At 39.9% G+C, this 19,962-nt stretch overlaps 1 protein-coding gene across 5 annotated transcripts in view; it reads left to right on the forward strand.

Annotated features, from left to right (window-relative positions):
- MBP (myelin basic protein) overlaps window positions 1-19,962 on the forward strand; it is a 107,596-nt gene that overhangs the window by 37,187 nt on the left and 50,447 nt on the right. For all 5 annotated transcript variants that reach the window (XM_088172374.1, XM_088172366.1, XM_014875158.2 and 2 more), the window contains exon 3: window positions 17,317-17,407. In XM_088172374.1, coding sequence (XP_088028500.1) covers window positions 17,317-17,407 — 91 coding nt within the window. The remainder of the gene's footprint in view (window positions 1-17,316; window positions 17,408-19,962) is intronic.

A 19,962-nucleotide genomic window follows, 5' to 3' on the forward strand; every position in this document is an offset into this window, starting at 1 on the left:
ACAGTTGCCCACATGACTCCTTTCATTCCTGCCTGCCTATAGAATCGGAGCATGGATTTTAGCCTTCACAACACATATGCAGTGATGTAAAATTCTATTTATGTGCAGAGGGTTACTAAGTAACAGTTGCTGAGGGAAATGCAGTCTTTAACTGTGTGACGTCTGTGCACTTAAAATTCCCAGCCGAGTAGTGCATTCATATAGATTTTGCACATTAATGTAATGGGATTTGCTGTGGGCAGTGTGAGCAAAACCTTGGGAAGACAACAGTGTGGTTTAAGGAATTGTAGTCTCTGCCGCCTGACCCTGTGGACAGGAGATGAAACCCAATTTTTGCCCTTCTACCTCAGTCTCTCCATAGCACACCATAATTAAGGACCCTGATATATTTCATGGAATCATAGAATATCCTGAGTTGGAAGGGACCCACCGAGTCCCACTGCTGGCCCTGCACAGGACATCCCCAAGAATATCACACCATGTGCCTGAAAGCATTGTCCAGACATTTCTTGAACTCTCTCAGGCTTGGTTCTGTCCAGTGCCCAGCCACCTGCATAAGTGAAGAGCCTTCTCCTAATATCCAGCCTAAACCTCTCCTGACACAGTATCAGGAAATTCCCTTCAGTCCTGTCACTGATCACCAGAGAGATCAGTGGCTGCTTCATTTACCAGCTTCCAGTCACCTGGGACCTTTCTAGATTCCCAAGACAGCTGAAAAATCATTGAAGGAGGTCTCACGGTGACATCAGGCAGCTCCTTGAGTATCCTGGGATGAATGCCATCAGGCACCATAAACTTGGCAGCATCCAGCTGAAGAAGCAAGTCCCTCACAGGTTCAGGTTGGCTGGGAATTTAAAATTCTTGCATTTGTGGTCCTCCAGTTCACGGCTCTGGAGGTTCTTTTTAAAATATTTGTGTGTATTTTAATATTTGCTTGATATTTGTGTGTGTGTATTTGTATTTATACCTATCTATAGATAAAAAGGATCCCACATGTAATCAGTTTGTTTTGCATGTGTACCTTCCTTCAGGGGGAGGAAAGTTGAGTGGCAAAAAACCAAAAAAGAGTTGGGGATAGATTGGGTGTTGATAATAAAAGGAGAAATTTCCCTTGAGCTGTGTCTCAAGTGTGTCTCTTCTATTAACTCTGTTTCTAATTTTTCATGGTCTATCAGAGGATTTGTTTTTTTCTAAGGATTTTTTTTTTTCAGTACTTTTTACTTGGGAAAGGTCACGTGTCTAGCCTTGAAAATGAACTTTTGTATTGGAAAAGATTCTACTTAAATGATCAACCTTTCCTTAAAATCACACCTAGTATGACTTACAGTAGGGCTTTGAACCAAAGACCTTTATATGCTGATAAAGATGATTTGTTGAACTTCCATGAAGTTTTACAGCTTTTAAGTAATTTCTCTATTACCAGGCTCCTTTTTGTCTGAAAATAGTTGGAGGGGAAGATAAAATATTATTTGTTGATCACTGAGAAATGCATTATAGCCAGGAGTTGATCTAATATTATTTACCTGGGCTCTTCAGTAACCAGCATTGTCACTGTCATGGGAATAGTTTCGTGATTTGTCAACTGTACAAAATTTACTGTTTACTTATGTATGACAATTGTTTTTCAGTTTATTCTTTTGTTCTTTCTATGCAAATTTTAAAAAAACAACCCAGCAAACCAAGCAAAAACCAACCCTAGTGATACCATCTCTGTAAAAGTGTCTATTTTCTGTTCCTGACATTGTGAAGTCTCTTCACATTTTGATGGGGTATAATTCTCAAGTGCTGTCTGACTGCATTTTTTGTCTGTGTTTGAGAGAGTGCAGTATCTGAGGGTTTTTGTAGTCTTTCATGCAGTTCACTCATTTTGGTTTTGAGGCCAGAAACTCTTGCCTCTGGAGAGAAATCGATCCTGAATTCTTCATTGTTCAGTCAAGCTGCTGTTTTTCTGTAACTCGTTGTGATCAGCTGTGACTGCTCAAGTGGTTTTAAACTTGTGTATTGGCCCCAGCTTTTTCCTCAGGCAGCTGTCATCACTGGTGGGGGTCCTGACTCTGAGCAAAGTATCTTTAGAGTCTACAGAAGAAGCAAAACAGAACAAGGGGAGAAAAACTCTCACACAATTGACACATCTGTTCTTCCAAAGCCTTTTCTTGTTGCTCCATAGGGGCTTGTGTGGTTTTGGGTTTTTTTCTCTCAAATTACCAAGTTCGGGAGAACTCCAGTTAAACCTTTTTGCCAATGGCACCTGCCTTTGCCTTGTACTTCAGGAGCTGCTCATCAGTTCCAAACATTCTGTAATTCAACCATTTATAGTTATTTAACTAAAATGGATGAAAAAAACATAAATGGAACCTTTTCTGCAAAGCTGTTTTCAGGCCATTTAGGCCCCTGCTGATCCTAGTGAATGAAGTTCACCCATTTCAGCTGCAGAGTTTTGCCTGTGCCCTTATTTGACTTAATGAAGTTCTTGTCTGTTTACTTCTGTAGCCTGTCAAGGTCCCTGTCTGAAGAGCACTTCTGCCTCTGTGTACTGACCAGTCCCCCAGTTTATTATCAGCTGGGTTTTTAATAAAGACATTAAATGTTATTGGCCTCAGTGCTGATCCCTGAGGGATGCTGCTGCTGACTGACAGACAGCTGGACTCTGCTGCTGATTGCCATGCTCTGAGCTTGGTGGTCCAGCCAGTTATCCACCTCTTGTATTCCACCTACCCAGACTTTATGTTCTTGGTTTGACTGGAAGGGTAGAGTGGCAGACTGTGGGAGGCTGTGTCATAGGCCATGCTCAAGTTGGGGGATGTGATGTCATGCCTTTCCCCTCCTCCACAAAACCAGTAATTTTATCACGGGAGGCTCTCAGGGGTTAGTCAGATACCATTTGCCCTTGATAAATCCAAGCAAGCTGTTCCTACACACCTTCTATCCATGGGGAAAAATTACTGTCAAAACTGTTATGTCATCTAAAAAAAGAAAAATAGCTAAGCATTTGAAATGCTGTGTATAAAGCATGTCTCTCATTCCACCAGTGCATTATCACTCCTTCAATGCTAATGCAGAAGTTTCTGTTGAGTACAGAATGTACCTACCTTTGACAGTCTTTTATCCTTCAGTCAAGTACTGCACTTTTGGATTCTTGTCAAAAAAAAAAAAATACCAGGGCCTTCTTCTTTCAGGACAAATCCACATAAAAGAGAAAAGAGGTGTGAAGTGCACTTTCTAGTTGTATGATGATCTTTGATTTCATGAAACCTTTCTAGAAAGATGGACAGTTGTCACAGTTACGAAGTCTTGACAGATTTATAGCAGCCTGTATAGTGTACAAAGTTAATGTTGGGTGGTCACAGAAGAAAAGGCAATGCTGTCTGGCTGAGCTGTTGGTTGGGGTTTTGTTTGGTTGTTGCTGTTGTTTTGGGTTTGGTGGGTTTTTTGGGTTAGGTTTTTTGGTTGTTTGGTGTTGGGTGTTTTTATTTGTTTTGTTTTGTTTTTTTTTTTTGTTTTGTTTTGTTTTTTGGTGTTTTTTTTTTTGTTTGTTTGTTTTTTGTTTTTTTTTGTTAAATAGCTAGAAAAGAGGAAAGATCTAAAAATTAGGCACTGGAGGAAAAGGTGGAAGTTGAAGACAAGAGCAAGTGTTCCTGCTTGGAGTTGGAGACATTCCCAGGCAGTGAATAGGTATGCTTGCTGATAGAGCTCCCCTCCAGAGCCCAGGCTTGCACAGATGATGACTATAAATAGTGCAAAGTAGCACTTATTTAAATCACCTTTTTTTCTTTTACTTTTTAACATGTAGCTCTTGAATTTCAGTGCAATATTTCTCCTGAAGATGTAGAGTTTTTACTAGAATCACATTAATTAAACAAACTGTGGTAAATTGGATCATCTCTGCAGTGACCAGTGATAGGACCCAAGGTAATGGCCTGAAGTTGTGTCAGGGGAGGTTTAGGTTGGATTTTAGAAAAAGGTTCCTCACCCAGAGGGTGCTTGGGCACTGGAACAGGCTCCCCAGGGAAGTGGTCACAGCACCAAGCCTGAGAGTTCAAGGAGTGTTTGGACAGTGCTGTCAGGCACATGGTGTGATTCTGGGCCAGGAGTTGAGTGTGATGATCTTTGTGGGTCCCTTCCAACTCAGCATATTGAATGATTCTGTGATCTTTTTAAATGACAGTTTCTGTTTGGTTTTTGACTCACTGAGTGGTAAGCTGGCTGCTCACAAATTGTATTTCTGGTCTTAACCATTTTTCCTGTCTGTACATGCACATGAATGTTTCAATGTCATCACTTCTGATACTTATTTGCACTGGTGTTAGAGAAAATGGACATTTATCTCAAAGTCAGTATGAGATTTGCATTGCATGATTTTTCTCAGGTTTAGTTTCTTTGACTTTATATATTTGGAAAATGGTAGCTACAGCTGTTTAAAACAATACTGTCCCTGCAACAAAACAAGAAACGTTTCTGAAGAACAGGATTGTGTACTGTGCAGATGGGGTCTTTCTTATTCAGTTACTAGATTATCTGCTCAGGCTTTGCAGCAGGTATGAGAACATGCTTATGAACCTTTTATGTTATGGGCATCTATCTTATCATATTGACCATCTGAAGACACTTTGGATAGATGATTACTGACCACAGTCTTTTTTTCTATGGTGTACAGAAATTATCTCCACAGGAAAACCTTCCCTAGTTCCAGGTGAGTAATAGTAGGTATTTGCTGATGAATCAGGTGTCACCTGGGACTGAAGAAGCAGTGAGTGTGAGATCTGAGTGAGTCATTTCCTTGGGCTCTCAAGGTTTGTTTTACCACCAGTTCAGTGTGGTAAGCAGCAATAGTTAACTTGAGGTGACTATTTCTGAAAGTCACGAACATGTTGAATTACTGATGTATGGGGGAAATAAAATAATGATAATAATAATTTTAGCTGTACTCCTTACATATGAAATCACCAATATCTGCTGGAAACTCACCACATCATTTTATGAAATTTTGGAAAAGCATTGACCAGATTGTCTATCTGCCATACCTACATCTGCATGTTACAGTCTGGGCTGCATCAGATTGTGAGTGTGCTCCAGAGGAGGGCACCAAAATCTGGAGTGTTAGTGCCACTGGTGTAACAAACCAGTTGGTGGTCTGGTAGCCAGAACCTGATGAGGTCAGGCTCTGAGTGACAGCCCTTTAAATGCCTGGAAGCCTCAGTGTGATCAGATGTTCTGCCTGAGTTTTCAATGTACCAGCTGTAGGGCAACTAATGGATTTGGCTTCTGCTGTTCATTAAAGTCCAGATCTTCAGGATTTGTTGTTGTTGTTGTTTTCCCCCTCACAGAGGTCAATACAATTTGAATGCTAATTCAGACATTTTAAACAGGCTGAAAATAAACAATTAAATGTCATCTCTCTGGGCATCTTTGGGTAAACAATTGGGTTTGTTGTACTTTTTTTCAAAATATTTTGCCTCTTAGACTTCATTATTCCCTTCTGAAATGGGAAAGTTCACCTGTTGAATATGTACGTTAGTATTTCAGCGTGCAGCTTCCTACATGTGTTACAATGGCCGATTTTTCTTCTAATATTGGTGCAGTTGTAACTCTGCACAGTAGTTTTTGTGAGAGTGCCTCTGTGTTGGCTTAAAGGATGGAGGGAAGCATTATTCTGTTGTTTGTTTTCAGAAAATGTGGTGGGTTGACCCTGGCTGGACTCCCGGTGCCCACCAGAGCTGCTCTGTCACATGTTTAGTGCATATGAACATTGTGAAAGGGAAACCATCATGCCAGTAAGGGTTCTGCTCCTCTGTTCCTGATAAAGGATGCAGAGGTCAAAGCAAGCAGTGAATGGGAGCAGTTTCTTTTTATGTTGGGAGAATTTGAGGGATTTGTGTTCTATTGCCGTGGAATTTCTTTCTTTTTCTTGGAGTGGATTGGTTTTGGTTAGATTTTTTTGACATTCTCCTGACTTAGATTCTATTGCTTTAGTGTTAATTAGGTGCATTGTTTTGAGTTATTTACTTTATGACACTTTTTCGGGTTCAGTTTAGACAGTTTCTTGAAAAATGACTGACAGCTAGAATATTTTTGAAATCTGTTAATCTTCTCTTTAGATTTTGCATTTTGTGGTTGTTAAGGTAACTAGGAAAAATGAGGAAGGGATTTTCATTGTGCTTTCTTCAAGTGTCTTAAGCAAAACTGTAAATTAATTTTAATAGGTGTAAATTGTTAATAGGCAACTTTCTGAAGATGCACTTTAATATTCATGTGATTCTTGCATACATTTCAGTGTATATTCTTTGTCTCTTAGGAAATATCTCTTAGGTTATTTCTCTGTTTTCTAGTAATTAGTTTTATTTATGTATTGTTGACAGCTATCTATTAGTTGATTTATACTTGAAAGGCTCACAGTGGGCTGCTGAAATACAGGTCAGCCCTGTTGGGGTGTATAGTTGGACATCAGATGAACAAATCCCTGAGATGATGTTGTGGCTTTCTGGAGAGGTAGCTGTTCCTGAAAGATGATTTTAAAGTCAAAAATTAGCATTTATCATTCTATTGCTTCCTGCTGGTTGACTTCTGTGAGAATTGAGGTTGCTGAGACTTTATGGGCAAGGTCTATCTCTAAAAATGATCTATAAAAAATATTTGCAAAAGTGAGTAATACTGCTGAGAAACTTCCTGTAATGTCTTTGGTGAGGTATGGAAGGGGGAGGTAACATCGGGTCTTCAGGCATGTTGAGAAACAGACTCCTTGAGGTGCTGTAATATGGTTCTAAAAACTAATGAAAACTAATGGTCCCTCTTTCCTGTCTTTTTATCTATATTATCAATATCCAAGGTTATTACCTAAGGTGCAAATACATTTCTGTGCACGCTGTCTTTCCATCTCGTGTATCTTCTCTTCTAGGAGAGAGATTTGGGTCCGTGGTGTTGTGATGATGCTGGTGGGGCTTGTGAAATCCTTGGGCTGTTTCCCCCTACTGAAATTCTGGGGCTGTTATCCCCCTTCCTTGATCCGTGGGCAGCCTTGGTACTGGTAGGAAGGTCCTGAGATTGGTTATATGACTCTGGGCCTGAGGAACAGGGGCACAGGAGCCAAGTGCTCCCAGTGAAGGGGTAGGGCTTGGAAGGAATTGAGTGGATCCTGGAGGTTGACAGCTGGCTGCACAGCTGATGCTGACAACAGGCATTTGGCTTTTACAGCCATGCAGTCCCTCTCTGAGGGTCCAGGACTGCTCAGATGGAATCCACCTGACCAAGTCAGGCAAAAGCCTCTTTGCCAACAGGCTGGCCAAGCTGGTGAGCAGAGCTTTAAACTAGGAAAAAATAAGAGAGAGAGATGACAACCCACAGACAAGTGAGGGAGTGATGGAACGGGTTGGCAAACAAAGGGAACAGGGTGATGTAGACAAGAAGAACCTTGGAAAAAGATGTAACAGACCTAAAGGCAGAGATTGGTTCCATGAACAAGCAGTCAGATACTCAGTTTCGCCTAGTGTCTTAACTTTCCTGGTGAGTCTGCATTAGACTCAAACTTTTGATTATACTTAGTATCTTAATGTTTGTAACAATTTTTTAATAGAGTCTGCTTCTCTCTTTGTTTTTAATATGGTTTTGTAGTGGGGAACTATTTTTGACACAGAAGTATATTGATAAAGTTATACTTGATCACATGATCAATGTGATCTTTCCTTATCTTCACATATTGTATGCTTGATGCTTTTTAAAATTTACTTATATGGGAGTTAAAAGATGTCATACCACTGTTTTGCAATTATAAAAACTGTTTCGTGCCTTTATCAGTTTCCCTTAATTAAAAAAAAAAACAAACCCTTGCTTCCATGCCAACTGCATTTCAAAACTCTTATCTGAAAAGAAATCTTTATTTACGTTTTGAAAAAGGCAGTTATGTTGATTATTTTGTAAACATTGACCCTGTAAGTCTTGACATTTTAAAGCATTATCTTCCAAGTGGTGTTGGTGTGTTTATTTACACTACACAGAGGACCTATTCACATTCTGGGAGCACGGAAGGGTAAAACTCATTTTCTTTCAAGATCATGCGTTTAACATTGTCCTATTTAAATCAAACAGGGAAAAGTAATTTTCTGTCTTGGGTGGATAGACAAGTACGTGCTCACGAAGATCTTGTTTTCTGTGGTGGCAGCAGGGTCAGGGGAGCTTCCCCCTTAACCAAGTGTTCCATAGCAAACCTTTTCCCAGGCAGACTGGGCTGAGGGAGGGGCTCTCTGCTGGGTTGGACCCAAGAGCTGGTTTGTTTCCATTGTCTCCCTTTCTCATGGTAATAAGATGGATTATTTTTAGCTCTTTCGCCCCTCATCCGGTTCCTTGAGGGCCCAAAAAGTTTTGGGAGCAGCCCAGCTTGTAGGTATGGTCAGGAGGGAGGACACATTCCTTGGAGATGGGGCAGGAGTTCGTGCTAATGATGAGCTGAAATGTCTGTGTCAAAATACCTTGCACCTTGGAAAGGCAAAAGTGTCTTTTTCTGAACAATCCACCAGCCCCAAAAAAACCTTTTTGTGCAAACTTCAAGAAACGTCTGTTAATTCTCTTTTATCACAGTTCAGAAACTTGATGAGTACTGTGGTCAGAATTTTCTTTGAACGTCTAAATCTTGCAGGGAAACGTAATATATTTTAGCATCAGGCAACTTGTACACACAAATTTTCTTAGGTTTGGCCTATAAATATACTTCATGAGGTTAGAGACTGCCAAGGGACCTAAAGCACTTTCAAGTGTGCTGAAAAATCTCTCTTCTAAAATTAACTGCTTGATGTTCTTCTTTTAATTCTTGGCAAATAAAAGTAAATACTGCTTTTTAAATGCTGAAAATGGTTTGGTAGTTTTTGGGGAGTTGATGAGATGTAATTTGGGGTGTTTTTGCATGCTTTTTACATAGTTGCTTTTGAGCTTTCTTTCCTTGTGTGCTAGAGACTTGGAAGTGAAAATTAAATTAAAGAAGTTAAAAGTTCATGTTTAGTGTTCACTGGCAATTGTTTCAGAATGTGTTTCATACTCATTAAGTCCAAAGGGGATTTGAATTAGTCTGTTGTATCTCTTGCCCGCTGTGAGTAGAACAGCGAGAAAGTGTTCTAAAGTTGTCTACTGTTTTTGTCTTTTCTGTAACCTTAGAGAAAACACTAAAAATATATTTTTATTACTGAAGAAAGGCAGTCTGCATCTGTGTTGAGGAAATGATCCAGACACATATTCCGTGTAATTATTTTGCACACTGAAGGACTGGTTCATGCACGTAATGGAATTAGGAAGAAAATACCAGAAGTGAAATTCTGGTTTCCCTGCAGCCTGGTTTGCTGCTGAGGAACTGAGCAGAGCTGACCTCTCCTGTTGGGTGCCGAGTTCCTGCTGTGCATTTTTATTTGGCACAGTTGTGCTTCAGCTCTTTGTAGCCCCCACAGTCATATGTCCCACTTTGCTTTTGCAGGCTGGTGGAGTCAACAATTCACGTTGAGGAGGGGAACCTCATGTGTTTTCTCTTAACAACGTTAACCGGCTGCAGAGTCAGGATATCAGCTGTGTTGGGTTTTTGTCAAAAATACCTGTCCACTGTCTATTGGGAGTCCTGCAAAATCCAGAACATTTTCACACCTAGGGGCCGAGAAAAGATGTTTTGCTGTTAATGCAGCAGAAAGGTTAATCTCTAATAGTTGTTTACTGTTCTTAGGTTTGACACTTTTTCAGTGAATATTTCTGAGTTGCTCTGTAATAGCTTTCATTTTATAATATATTTCACTCAAAATACATTTGAGATAATGGAAGAAGGTAAATACAATTTAACTAATTTTTTTAATTTGTTTTTTTTTTTTACTTATCTAAGGCACTGAGTGTCCTCTTGTTCCTGGGTTACTGCAGACATCCATCCTTGTGTTTGATGAACCAGATTTGGACACTGATTCTGGCCGAATTTCTTATTTTTCATTTTTTTTTAAACAACCATAAGCATCATGCAAATGCAGCAATGCAGCCTCACATAGCTATGGGTGGTGGGACTCTGCAAAAGGACTGGAGCCTTTCCTCTGTGTATCATCACATCAGGTAGCTTCTGCACTGCATCATGGTCTGGAGCCATGCAGTCCTCCCAGATGTGCTCCTTTGTGGCCAGCTGTTTCTAGAGCACACCCAGGGAAGTGTAGAAGGGCTGTGGGTGCCTTTGCTTTCTCTGCTGCTCAGTGCTGTGCTGTGCAGGTGCACCCAGGAACCCTGCAGGAGCCCTCTCAGCACTGCTCCCAGCCAGGATTACAGTGCTGCTCAGTGCCCTGCTAGGCACTGCCTTGTGCTCCCCACAGACAGCTCTGACCCCTTCTGCATCTCTTCCTGTGGATAACAGGTGCAGATCACCAGGCTGACTGCCACCCTCCGTCCTCTGTAGCCAACACTGAGGATTTCTAATTATGTGGCAATCATTTTGATCTTTTTTTCATTGCAAGCTGGCAAACAGACCTCTGTGAAGAAAACAGGATTGCTGTTGTACACTTCTGTTATAACCCTTCAGAAAGAATGTGGTGGCATTTGAAAATTACGAGTCTGCTGGGGCCAGACACTGATGTTGTTGAAGCTTGTAAGGAGGTATGCTGAGGGTTGAGGCTGCAGCATCAACACTGTATTTATGACTTAAACCACATCCTTTTCTTGAAAAACAGAGTGAAATATTTGCACTTGTTCAGCATGTGGCTAAAGTAAGTGCTTAAAGGAAAGTAAATTTGCACTCAGTTTAGATGAGATTAAGATGTAGAATGGGCTGTGAAGGCGTTGATATTGACAGCTGTCATTTTTCAGGCTATTGTGGAAATCAGCTTGAGCATCCTTGGTAAAAGAGATGTGCTCTTGTGCTTGGTGCCCAAAACACCTGTTTTTGATTTTGTCCCTTGAGTGTTACAGTTCCTCTTTGATTTCGGGAGGTCAAGAGCTGCATCCACCAATGTGCCTGCCAGATGCTGTTTGCAGTGGAGCTGTAGAAAACCTGCCTGGCTTCAAAGCAGTTATCACATGTTTAATTACATTAGTTCCAGGTTGGGTGTTCTGGAGGCTGTTGAACCTCACTGTGCTCCCAAGTGTGGGTGTAGGTCCTTGTACTGATCTTCACAATTCCACCTTGTGTTGCCACTGCATTGCTTGTGCAGCTGATGCAGTGATGGTTGCTCTGCTCTGTAGGACCAGGTGGGATTGGCAGAAGAAGTAACAAGTCATAGCCCTGCCCCTACTTGTCTGAATTTGATGTGATTCACATCCGGGTTTCCTATGAATGGTTTCAGGATTAATGTGTACAGAGTGACAGACAGTTGCTTGAAACTGAAAATATTGACCCAGAGCATATTTTTGTGTCTTGTCTTTACTTGTTTTGCAAATTCCTTGTGGTTCTAGGAGGATTCCTGATCCTGACAGTATCATAGAGTATCTACAAAGTAAAAGGTCACTATTTACAAAGCTTTTCCTCTCCTTCTGCCCCTATGCACAGGGCACCTGACATTATTTTTTTTCAGTTCACATTAATGCAAAACTCTTGAATCTTGCATGGGGTTGTCTGACCTGTTTTTTATTTCGTTTGTTTCCCAAATGAGCGCTGTCATTTTAACAGCTTGCTTCCAAGTACCTTTTGCCTCTGTGAGTTGTATGGACACAGTAATGCAATCCCACATATTCTTCCTTTTCCCTGCTCAAAACTCCATTCTCAGCCTAGAGGAGTACTGTATGGACTAGTAAAAGCTGACTAGTAGTGCACTGTAGGTCCATTAATTGTCTTTATCTGTTACATTCTGAACTGAAGAGACCTCAGTTATAAAATGTGAGAATCCCAGTGTGGTCAGGAGCATTTAAAGGTGAGATATTCGCTGTATTAACCCAGTTTGTAAGAACACAGAGCAGAGTGCTGGTAACACCAAAGTCATCGGTTCAATCCCAGTATGGGCCATTGCCTTGAGTTGGACTCAGTGGGTCCCTTTCAACTCAGAATATTCTGTGAAGTCTGTGAGACTTCTCCGCAAACAGAAGCAGTTTTAAAATGCCTTTAGTAAAAGAACGGAAGCACAGAACAAAATGGCATGGAACTGCAATGCGGAATGTAGCACATTTTTGAGTTAGAATTCAGTATTTTTTTACTTCAACCCGCTGGTATTTTGAAGTTGCAAAATAGACTGAATTATTTTCTTCAAAGACCTGGATAATGTGTTTCAGGCATCTCAGACCTTTTTCAAAGTGCCTTGGTCTGCCTTGGGGGTTAGTGATGAGCATCCTTTTGTTTGAGATTCTTTAGAAGTTCTCCTTTGGTGACAGCAGTGTAGCACTGTAATGTTGAAGCTAAGAGGAACAGAAAACTGTCCTTGGAAACTCTGGCCCTCTCTTTTTCCATTACTTTTGTTAGCATCTCATATGTTTGACATGTGTTAAGCTGTATGTGTAGATATTCCTTTTAATGAACAGGAGCTAAAAATTTTGACACTGATTGATGTGTCTAATAAGAAGTAACAAGGAATTCCTCCAGCTTTTATGACAGCAACATTGTTAGTACTTAATCTGGGGATGCAGAATACAAAAATTACTGGGAAATTGTTACTTTTAAGATTGACTTACTGCCTGCCCTGCTGATTGCAGCAGTATTTGGTATTTAGAGAAAAATCCATGCATTTGACAGACTTACTATACTTGTGTCTCAGTCCTGTTATTGTCACCATTTTGAAGGAGCACATATTCATGTTTTAAAGTATTTTCTTACTTTTCCCCCATGGAAATCTGTGGGAAATTATTTATCTCTGAGAAGGGACGATGTATAGATTGTCCTGAAGGTATACAATAGCCTGAAAATCATACATTGAATATTAAATGAAAGGTAGCATTGCGTCGTAGAGTTCAGAGGAATATCATTGCAGAAGTGGAAAATCAGGAATGTTTTGCAGAGTTCTTCAGCTGAATCTGGAGCAGTATGATCTGCTATGGATATGGTTTAGATTAGGCAGATTGTTAATGCCTGCAACAACTAACTCTTCCTGTTATTTCAAAGTGAAGGTTTATTGCCAGTCAAATCTGGTTTTATGCCCGAGAAACTCTCGTCTGTCTTTTGAGGTGGTGCCTGTTGCTTACCTTAGTTTTGTAGGTGTAGCATAGAGGAAGAATCAAATGTTTAACCGTGCCCTCAGTGCTGCTGGGTTTTGTGGAGGGAAGGTAATGTGCTATGGGCAGGAATGAGTAACAGAAGGAACTGGAGAAATGTCTCTGCTGCCAATGCAGCTGCTCATGCACTCACAGTCTGTGTTGTCTTGCTGCAGCTTTCGATGCCCGTGTGGCATTTTTTCGAAAAAGAGAGGAAATTTTGGCTGTTTTCACTCATGCAATTGGAATGAAGCTAAACATACTAGCTAAATATATATAATATGAAAAAGGAGTAGATTGTAAAAGGCAGGAATGAAAGCACAAACAATATGAATCTGTGCCTCACAGTGGATTTCTTGAATTCTCATTGAGACATAACACTTCTTGAATAATCATTTTATCTCTGATGAGAAGTTTTAACTTTTCTCTGTGTGGTTTTATCGCTTAGAAAATGAAGTCATTGAGTAACAGCTTTGTGGTTAAAGGAAAAGAAACAAGCCCTTCCTAACTGGTATACAAAAATGGTGATGTAGTTAAAAAGCTGGCTTGAATTCTCTGGAGTACAACTTCCCATTTCCAAGGCCTATGATTCCTTGAGGACTTAGCTGCTTCTCTAATTGTAATATGCCTCACTGCACTTTTTAACCTGGCCTGATACTGTAGTACTTGCAGAATACAGCTCACTGTAACTCAGGATTCCTTAATATTTCCCATGTAAGTAAAGATCATCTAAGTAGGCACTGATAGCAACAAAATACAAGTAGCCTCTTCTGACACTAATGGGCGTATATATAAAATTTTTGACATTGCTGTTCATTTGTTGCAAATATTTTGACAGCTACTGGTTATTCGTATATTTACCTATCAAACTTTTAAAATGTTGTGCAATATGGTCTCTGTGGTGTGCACATGCGGGATAGTGGGAAAACTGGTGAAGTGAGTCATGAGGCACCTGGGGACAGCTACAGTGGAAAGTTGGGTCAAAAATGTCTTATAAAACCGAGGCAGACTATAATGCAATTCTAATTTCTATCAGATCTGAATCAAGAGCAGGTATATATGTATATATTCACATCTATAGAGCTGCAGTATATATGCACATCTCATTTTGAAACTGCTTTGTGAAATAATAGAAGTGGTTCTAGTCTGTCACCAGTTGTTATGATGCAGTAGCTGCTGGCTTGCTCCTTAGGTATTTTATGGTATTTTGAAATATGAGTAGTCAAGGAGATGCTTTTTGGGGGAGACAGTTTTTTGTGATTTTAGGCCTATACAGTATTTATTTCCTGCTAAAATCAGATATTATCTACTCTCCTGGGAACTGATACTGTAAAATACATCAATTTTCCCCATCACTTCTGAAATTGCATTGAGTACTCAACCTAAAAGAGCTAGTTAGAATTATGTTGACTCTGTTATGTACAAACGGCCTTTATTTTATAACCAGTCTAAAGCACACTATAACTGTAGGTAAAGAATCTCTTCTGGCACAGCTCAGGCAGTGTAAGGGAATGTGTTTTCACTTTTTCTTTTCATTGATTGCAAAGATGGAGACACTTAAAAATTTTTAGGACTCTAGAAAAAAGAATCAAGCAACTGACCAAATCTTGACTTTTTTTCAATACAGCTCAGTTTGGAGCATCTAGATCATTGATGGCTCTTTTGCAGTGATATGTCTTGTCTTGCTTTTGGTAATACAGGTATTATATATGCCAGCAATAACGTGTTGAATACATTCTTCTGTGCAAAAAATAAAGCAAAAGAAGTCTTTCGAAAGTTTGCCTTTTGGTTATGAAGGCATGCCAAGCAGAATTATATCCAACCATACACTGTCATATTTTAGGCTGATACATCACACAACTTTGCTGTCAGCATCTTGGAGCTGGCATCTGTCAACACAACAATATGTCTTACACAGAGAGCAGACAGCACAGCTGCTGTGCAGTTCTTTCCAGTGATTTAAGTCAAACCAAAATGTCTCAGGGTTCAGTCTTTCTAACTTCCCTGAGACTGCCAAAGCCCTATTTTCAAAGCAAGGGATGCAAACATCTCCCCAGTAGAAGCTTGGAGTGACAGCACGTGTCACAGGCACAGCTGAGTGTCTGCTGCACAGTTTTGTTGCTGCTGCTCTTGATGCCTTGCAGCAGTTACAGACTTTCAGCTGTTTCCCAAGAGGAATGAGAGCATAAAGAACAATCCCTCTCTTCCTGTACCACCAGCTTTACCATACACTAAATATAATGAAATACAATTAAAGATGGAGCTAACAAGCACTGTCTTTGGCAAGCCTAGAGCAATAGCTCTGATCAGGAGTTCGGCTGTCCCCCTTCATTTGGGAAAGCCCTAAATGTATTAATTTTGTCTCATCCATGATGATGGAATTTTTACTGTTTGTCTTTGCCTCTGGGACTGACTTACCCTGCTGTAGCAGATGTCCTCTTCTGCTTTTTTTCAGAGTTGACTGCTGTTCTCCATTTCTCTGTACAACAAAGATGTAACTGTTGATTTGCTGCTCACTCTAGAGCAACTAAAATAGGATGGAGAACCCGAGTCCAACATGGAGCTTACAGAATCAGTGGCCTCTAAATGCAGGTGATCCTGTCAACCAGCACAGCCCTTAGCAGATGTCCCTTGTCCAAGTGGACAGCGTTGCAAACTGTGGCTGCACAACTGACAGAATGTATCGCTGGGGACAGGACTTCAGTTAATTGTGCTGATCGTGAAGTTGTTTACCCAAAGCAAGATATCTCCCAGTATTGCCACTACTGGTTTCTGACTGGGTCCCTCCATCTTCCCAAGGGACACTAGTTAAGCCAGACTTAGGTGTGCGTCTGCTAAAACTGGCTTCCCTGCTCAGCTCTGAGAGGTACCGAGCTGATACCTGTTTTTCTGCATGGGACACACTCAGCTTGGTGCCTTGAGGGAGTGCAGAATCCTTTTTGCTTTTGCACATCCTTCCCAATTCAGGAAGGACCTGCACTGTTCCTCTGAGGCAGTTTCTCTGTCTCTGCTATTCCCAATTCTTGTCAGCTGCTGTGTGACACCAGTAGGCTTGCTAGCTCTTTCTTTCTGAAAATCCTTGATCTCTTGCTTCGAAGTCTCTTGAGTTTATGTGCCTTAAGTTTGCACTCCTCTGTTCTATAGGGAGATTAACAGACTTAATCTATCTTCTGACACTTTCCTTATTGTTAATAATAAGGGAAAATAAGAGTTGGAAGTCTGCTATGTTTCTGAGAGCAGAGATGGTAATTTTTCATGAACAGATTGTATAGCAGCCTTTTCAAATATATGACAGTTTAAAAATTGTATTTCTCAAAACGTCACACAAAGTCTTCCAAAGGAGCATGTACTTGAATAGAGCAATATGTATCCTTTAAAAAGCACAGGCATGCAATATTTCTCTTTTATTTCTTCCCCAATTCTTAGTCAACTCTTTCCAGTAATATTTAATATTGTATCAGTCATTTCATATCCATCATTCAACAGCTGACTGCTTATGCAATTTACTGTCTGCTTTGCTGTAAGCTTGTGTATGTTTCTCTTGAGACTAAAATAAAACATTGTTAAAACATGAGTTGTTTTTTCTTTAGTAGCAATATAAATATTTAAAACTCAATGTTTCACATCTTGTGGTTCCCTCAGACTTTTCTAGCTAGGGAATTAAATGTTTTAACTTCTGGCAAGTTAAGTGCTGAAGCTGTTGATTTATCTCTGGGCCCAGTCTAACACCAAATTGGCAGATTTGTTTCAGAAATAGATAAGTCCTTGTGCTTTAAACAGTCAAGTACACGAATTGGTTAAACACTTGAAGCTCTAGCTCACTTGCCTTTGCTGTGTAATGAGAAATATTTGTGTTCTATCTTCTGATCTCTTGGTTCACTAAGTCTACATGGAATATGTCATTAGAAATAAAATTAAATATGAGGAGGAAAGGTGGAAACGTACAAGTCTGTTATGGTTTAAGATCTCTCTCTTGTTTAAATGTCTTTTCTAACTCTCCAACTTATTTAGTCTAGTCAAATTAAAACAGATTAAAAAAAATCAGGGTTTTCTGAGAGTATTTTGCCGTAATATTTTTCAAAACCACAGTGTGTATCAAGATAAGAAAACCACCTATATTCATTAAGAATGTAATTAAGAAGTTTGAAGAGTGTTTCTATTTGAGAGCTGTAAAAGGACTAATCTCAGTAAATGCTTGTTTTACAGAATGCTGAAACCAAGGTGGAGGAAGCAGCTAAGGAGAGCCCGAAAGCAGCCAGACTAACACAGCAGTCATCAGAGGACAATGAAGTATTTGGTGAGTTACTGCAAAAAGGGGAAATCGTTATTTGATAGTGCAAAGGGAATTCCCACGAAGACCTAGTGATGTATTTAATGTTGATGTACAGCATTTGAGTGCAGGCTGTACATTCCCACAGAGACCTGAAAAGATGGAGGAAAGGACCAAGAAGAAAACAGAGAGCTATCAGCAGTCTAAAACAAATCATCTCTGAGGAGAAGAAAGATTGAACTCAAGTGTTCAACAAAATTACAGTAAGGGAAAATAAACTTTTCTCCGTCCATAATGGAGAGAGTAAACAGGGAATTCTTAAAAGTGCAAAGAGAAGAATGTGATCAAATGTCAGGAAGGGAAATACAGAAACAAATGCTAAAGCATTGTGATATATCATCTGGAAAGTGTGCAGTTCGTCATTGCAGGCCTTGAAAAACAGGTTAGACAAGTAACTGTCTAAATTGATGTAATCATCTTGTGCCAGAAGGATAGACTGGATGACCTTTGAGAATTCTTGCAGGCCTCGATTTTAAATTAGCTTGTCTTTGTATTTTTCTGTGAATCCCTTCCCTGCTTTGCGTATAGATCTTGCTGATGATTTTATTATTTGATCTGAAAGCCACATTTGACCTTTTCTTCTGCATTGAGTTTTGGAAAAGAGATAGAGAATCATAGAATATGGTAAGTTGGAAGGAACTCAACAGGATCATTGAGTCCAACTCCTGGGCATGCACAGAGCATCCCAAAAAATCACAGTGTGTGCCTAAGATTATTGTCCAGACACTTCTTGGACTCTGTCAGGCTTGGTGCTGTGAGCACTTCCTTGCCGAGCCTGTTCCAGTTCCCAACCACCTGCTGGGTGAAGAACGTTTTCCTCATAAGGGAAGCCTCATTATTACAACTTTAGGTTTATTTTATGCTAATAGAACTCCAATAAAGAAGCAGTAGTCTAACGTTAATGCAGGAGAGGTTAGGGCAAGGCTGATCATGTGTATGTTACTAAGGTTGACTAGTTTGAAAACTAGTGAATGAATGAAATATTTTTGAATACAGTAAGGATTTTTTTTCTTTAAAGGTACAAAAGGAATGGAGCATGAATAATTAATAATTAGTCTTTCTTGCTACATATGGAAACCATTTAAACTGGTTTTGTTTAAAATCGTATTTTCTCAGTGAGATAATATATAATGTGATTGGCACATGAACCTGAATTCCTAGCATGAATATTTCCACCACTGATCATATAATGCCAGTGTCTGATGACTCCACAAGCGGACTTTAGAACTAGCTTTCAACTTTATTAAGTGAGTGCTGAGGCTATTACCTCATTTCCTTGCCATTTGCTCTGCCAGTTATTTTCAGTAGATCCAGCATTACTGGTTGTAAAGCCCCATGGCTCAGTGTAATGTGCATCTCAAACTGTGTCCTTTCTTAGTGCAGATCTCTCGTTTTCTTTCTGTGGGGAGGGTGGAGACAGCAAAGCAAGTTTGCCTCCATCTACCTCTTTCTACCAGCAAAATCTCAGGCATTTAAACCTTCTGTATATTTTGATCACTACTCCCCTGTACCAGTGAGCTAACCCAGTAGTTAGTCAAGCCTCTGGTCCATGTGGGAACTGTGAGTTTAAAGATGGAAATTAAGCATGAAGTTCACTGTTGGTAGGTTTAAACTCACCATCCAGTGATCCATACCCTGGATCAACAAATTATTTAACTAATTGAAGAAAGTCAACACGCAGTGTGATATGTGGTCTTTAAAGCTAATGATTTGTTAACAAACTGCTAAATATTTCCATGTTCCAAATCTGTGAACTGAGGTGGTTATCTAACATGAGACATTGATCAGCCTTTGATAATTCGACACAACAAGGAGGAAAATTTCTTTCCAACTCCAAAACCAGTCAGACTACAGTATCTTATATCAACTCTCCTACCACTTTGCAGATGACAGTCTGGGGTTTTGGTTTTTGGGTTTTTTTTGTCTTCATTTTAAGATTAGGTCAAAATGAGGGTAAAAAAAGAAACAGTGTGGTGCAAATGGACTCTGTAATCTTCTTTTACTCTGGTCAAGTGAGTAAATCAAAGTGGACTGAAGGTGCAAATGAAACAACTGTAGTAAGAATCGGAGAATATTTTTCCAGATACAAGTATCATGTTGTCTTGAGAATGACTGCTGTATATGCCTTTCCCTGCAGTTCTGGACAATTTCTTAAAATACTCTTACATCTTATGGGGATAAAAGATAAGCTTGAAGCAGTTTTCCCTAGGTGAGTTATTTGTTGTTTTGTGGCTTAAGTAATTACAGACCCAGCTCAGTTATTCTCCCTCTGGCTGGATCTATTTCAAGCTATCCCTCATTTCTTTCTTCTTTCTTTTTCCCCAGTGATGCTAATTATACCAAGCATCAAGCATGCACCAATAGTTGGTTAATTTTTAGCTCCAGCTTTGGCTAGAATCCCTCTTCTGAAGAATTTTTAATAGCCTCCAGTCTCTTTTTTCACGGAGATCACTATCTGCTGTGACTTACTTATTTTCCCTAGAGATCCCTTCCCGGAGCTTTCTGTGGGCAGTGCCACCCTC

Source organism: Sturnus vulgaris, chromosome 1 (assembly GCF_052056855.1).
Source record: "Sturnus vulgaris isolate bStuVul1 chromosome 1, bStuVul1.hap1, whole genome shotgun sequence".
Classification (NCBI taxonomy): Eukaryota; Metazoa; Chordata; class Aves; order Passeriformes; family Sturnidae; genus Sturnus; species Sturnus vulgaris.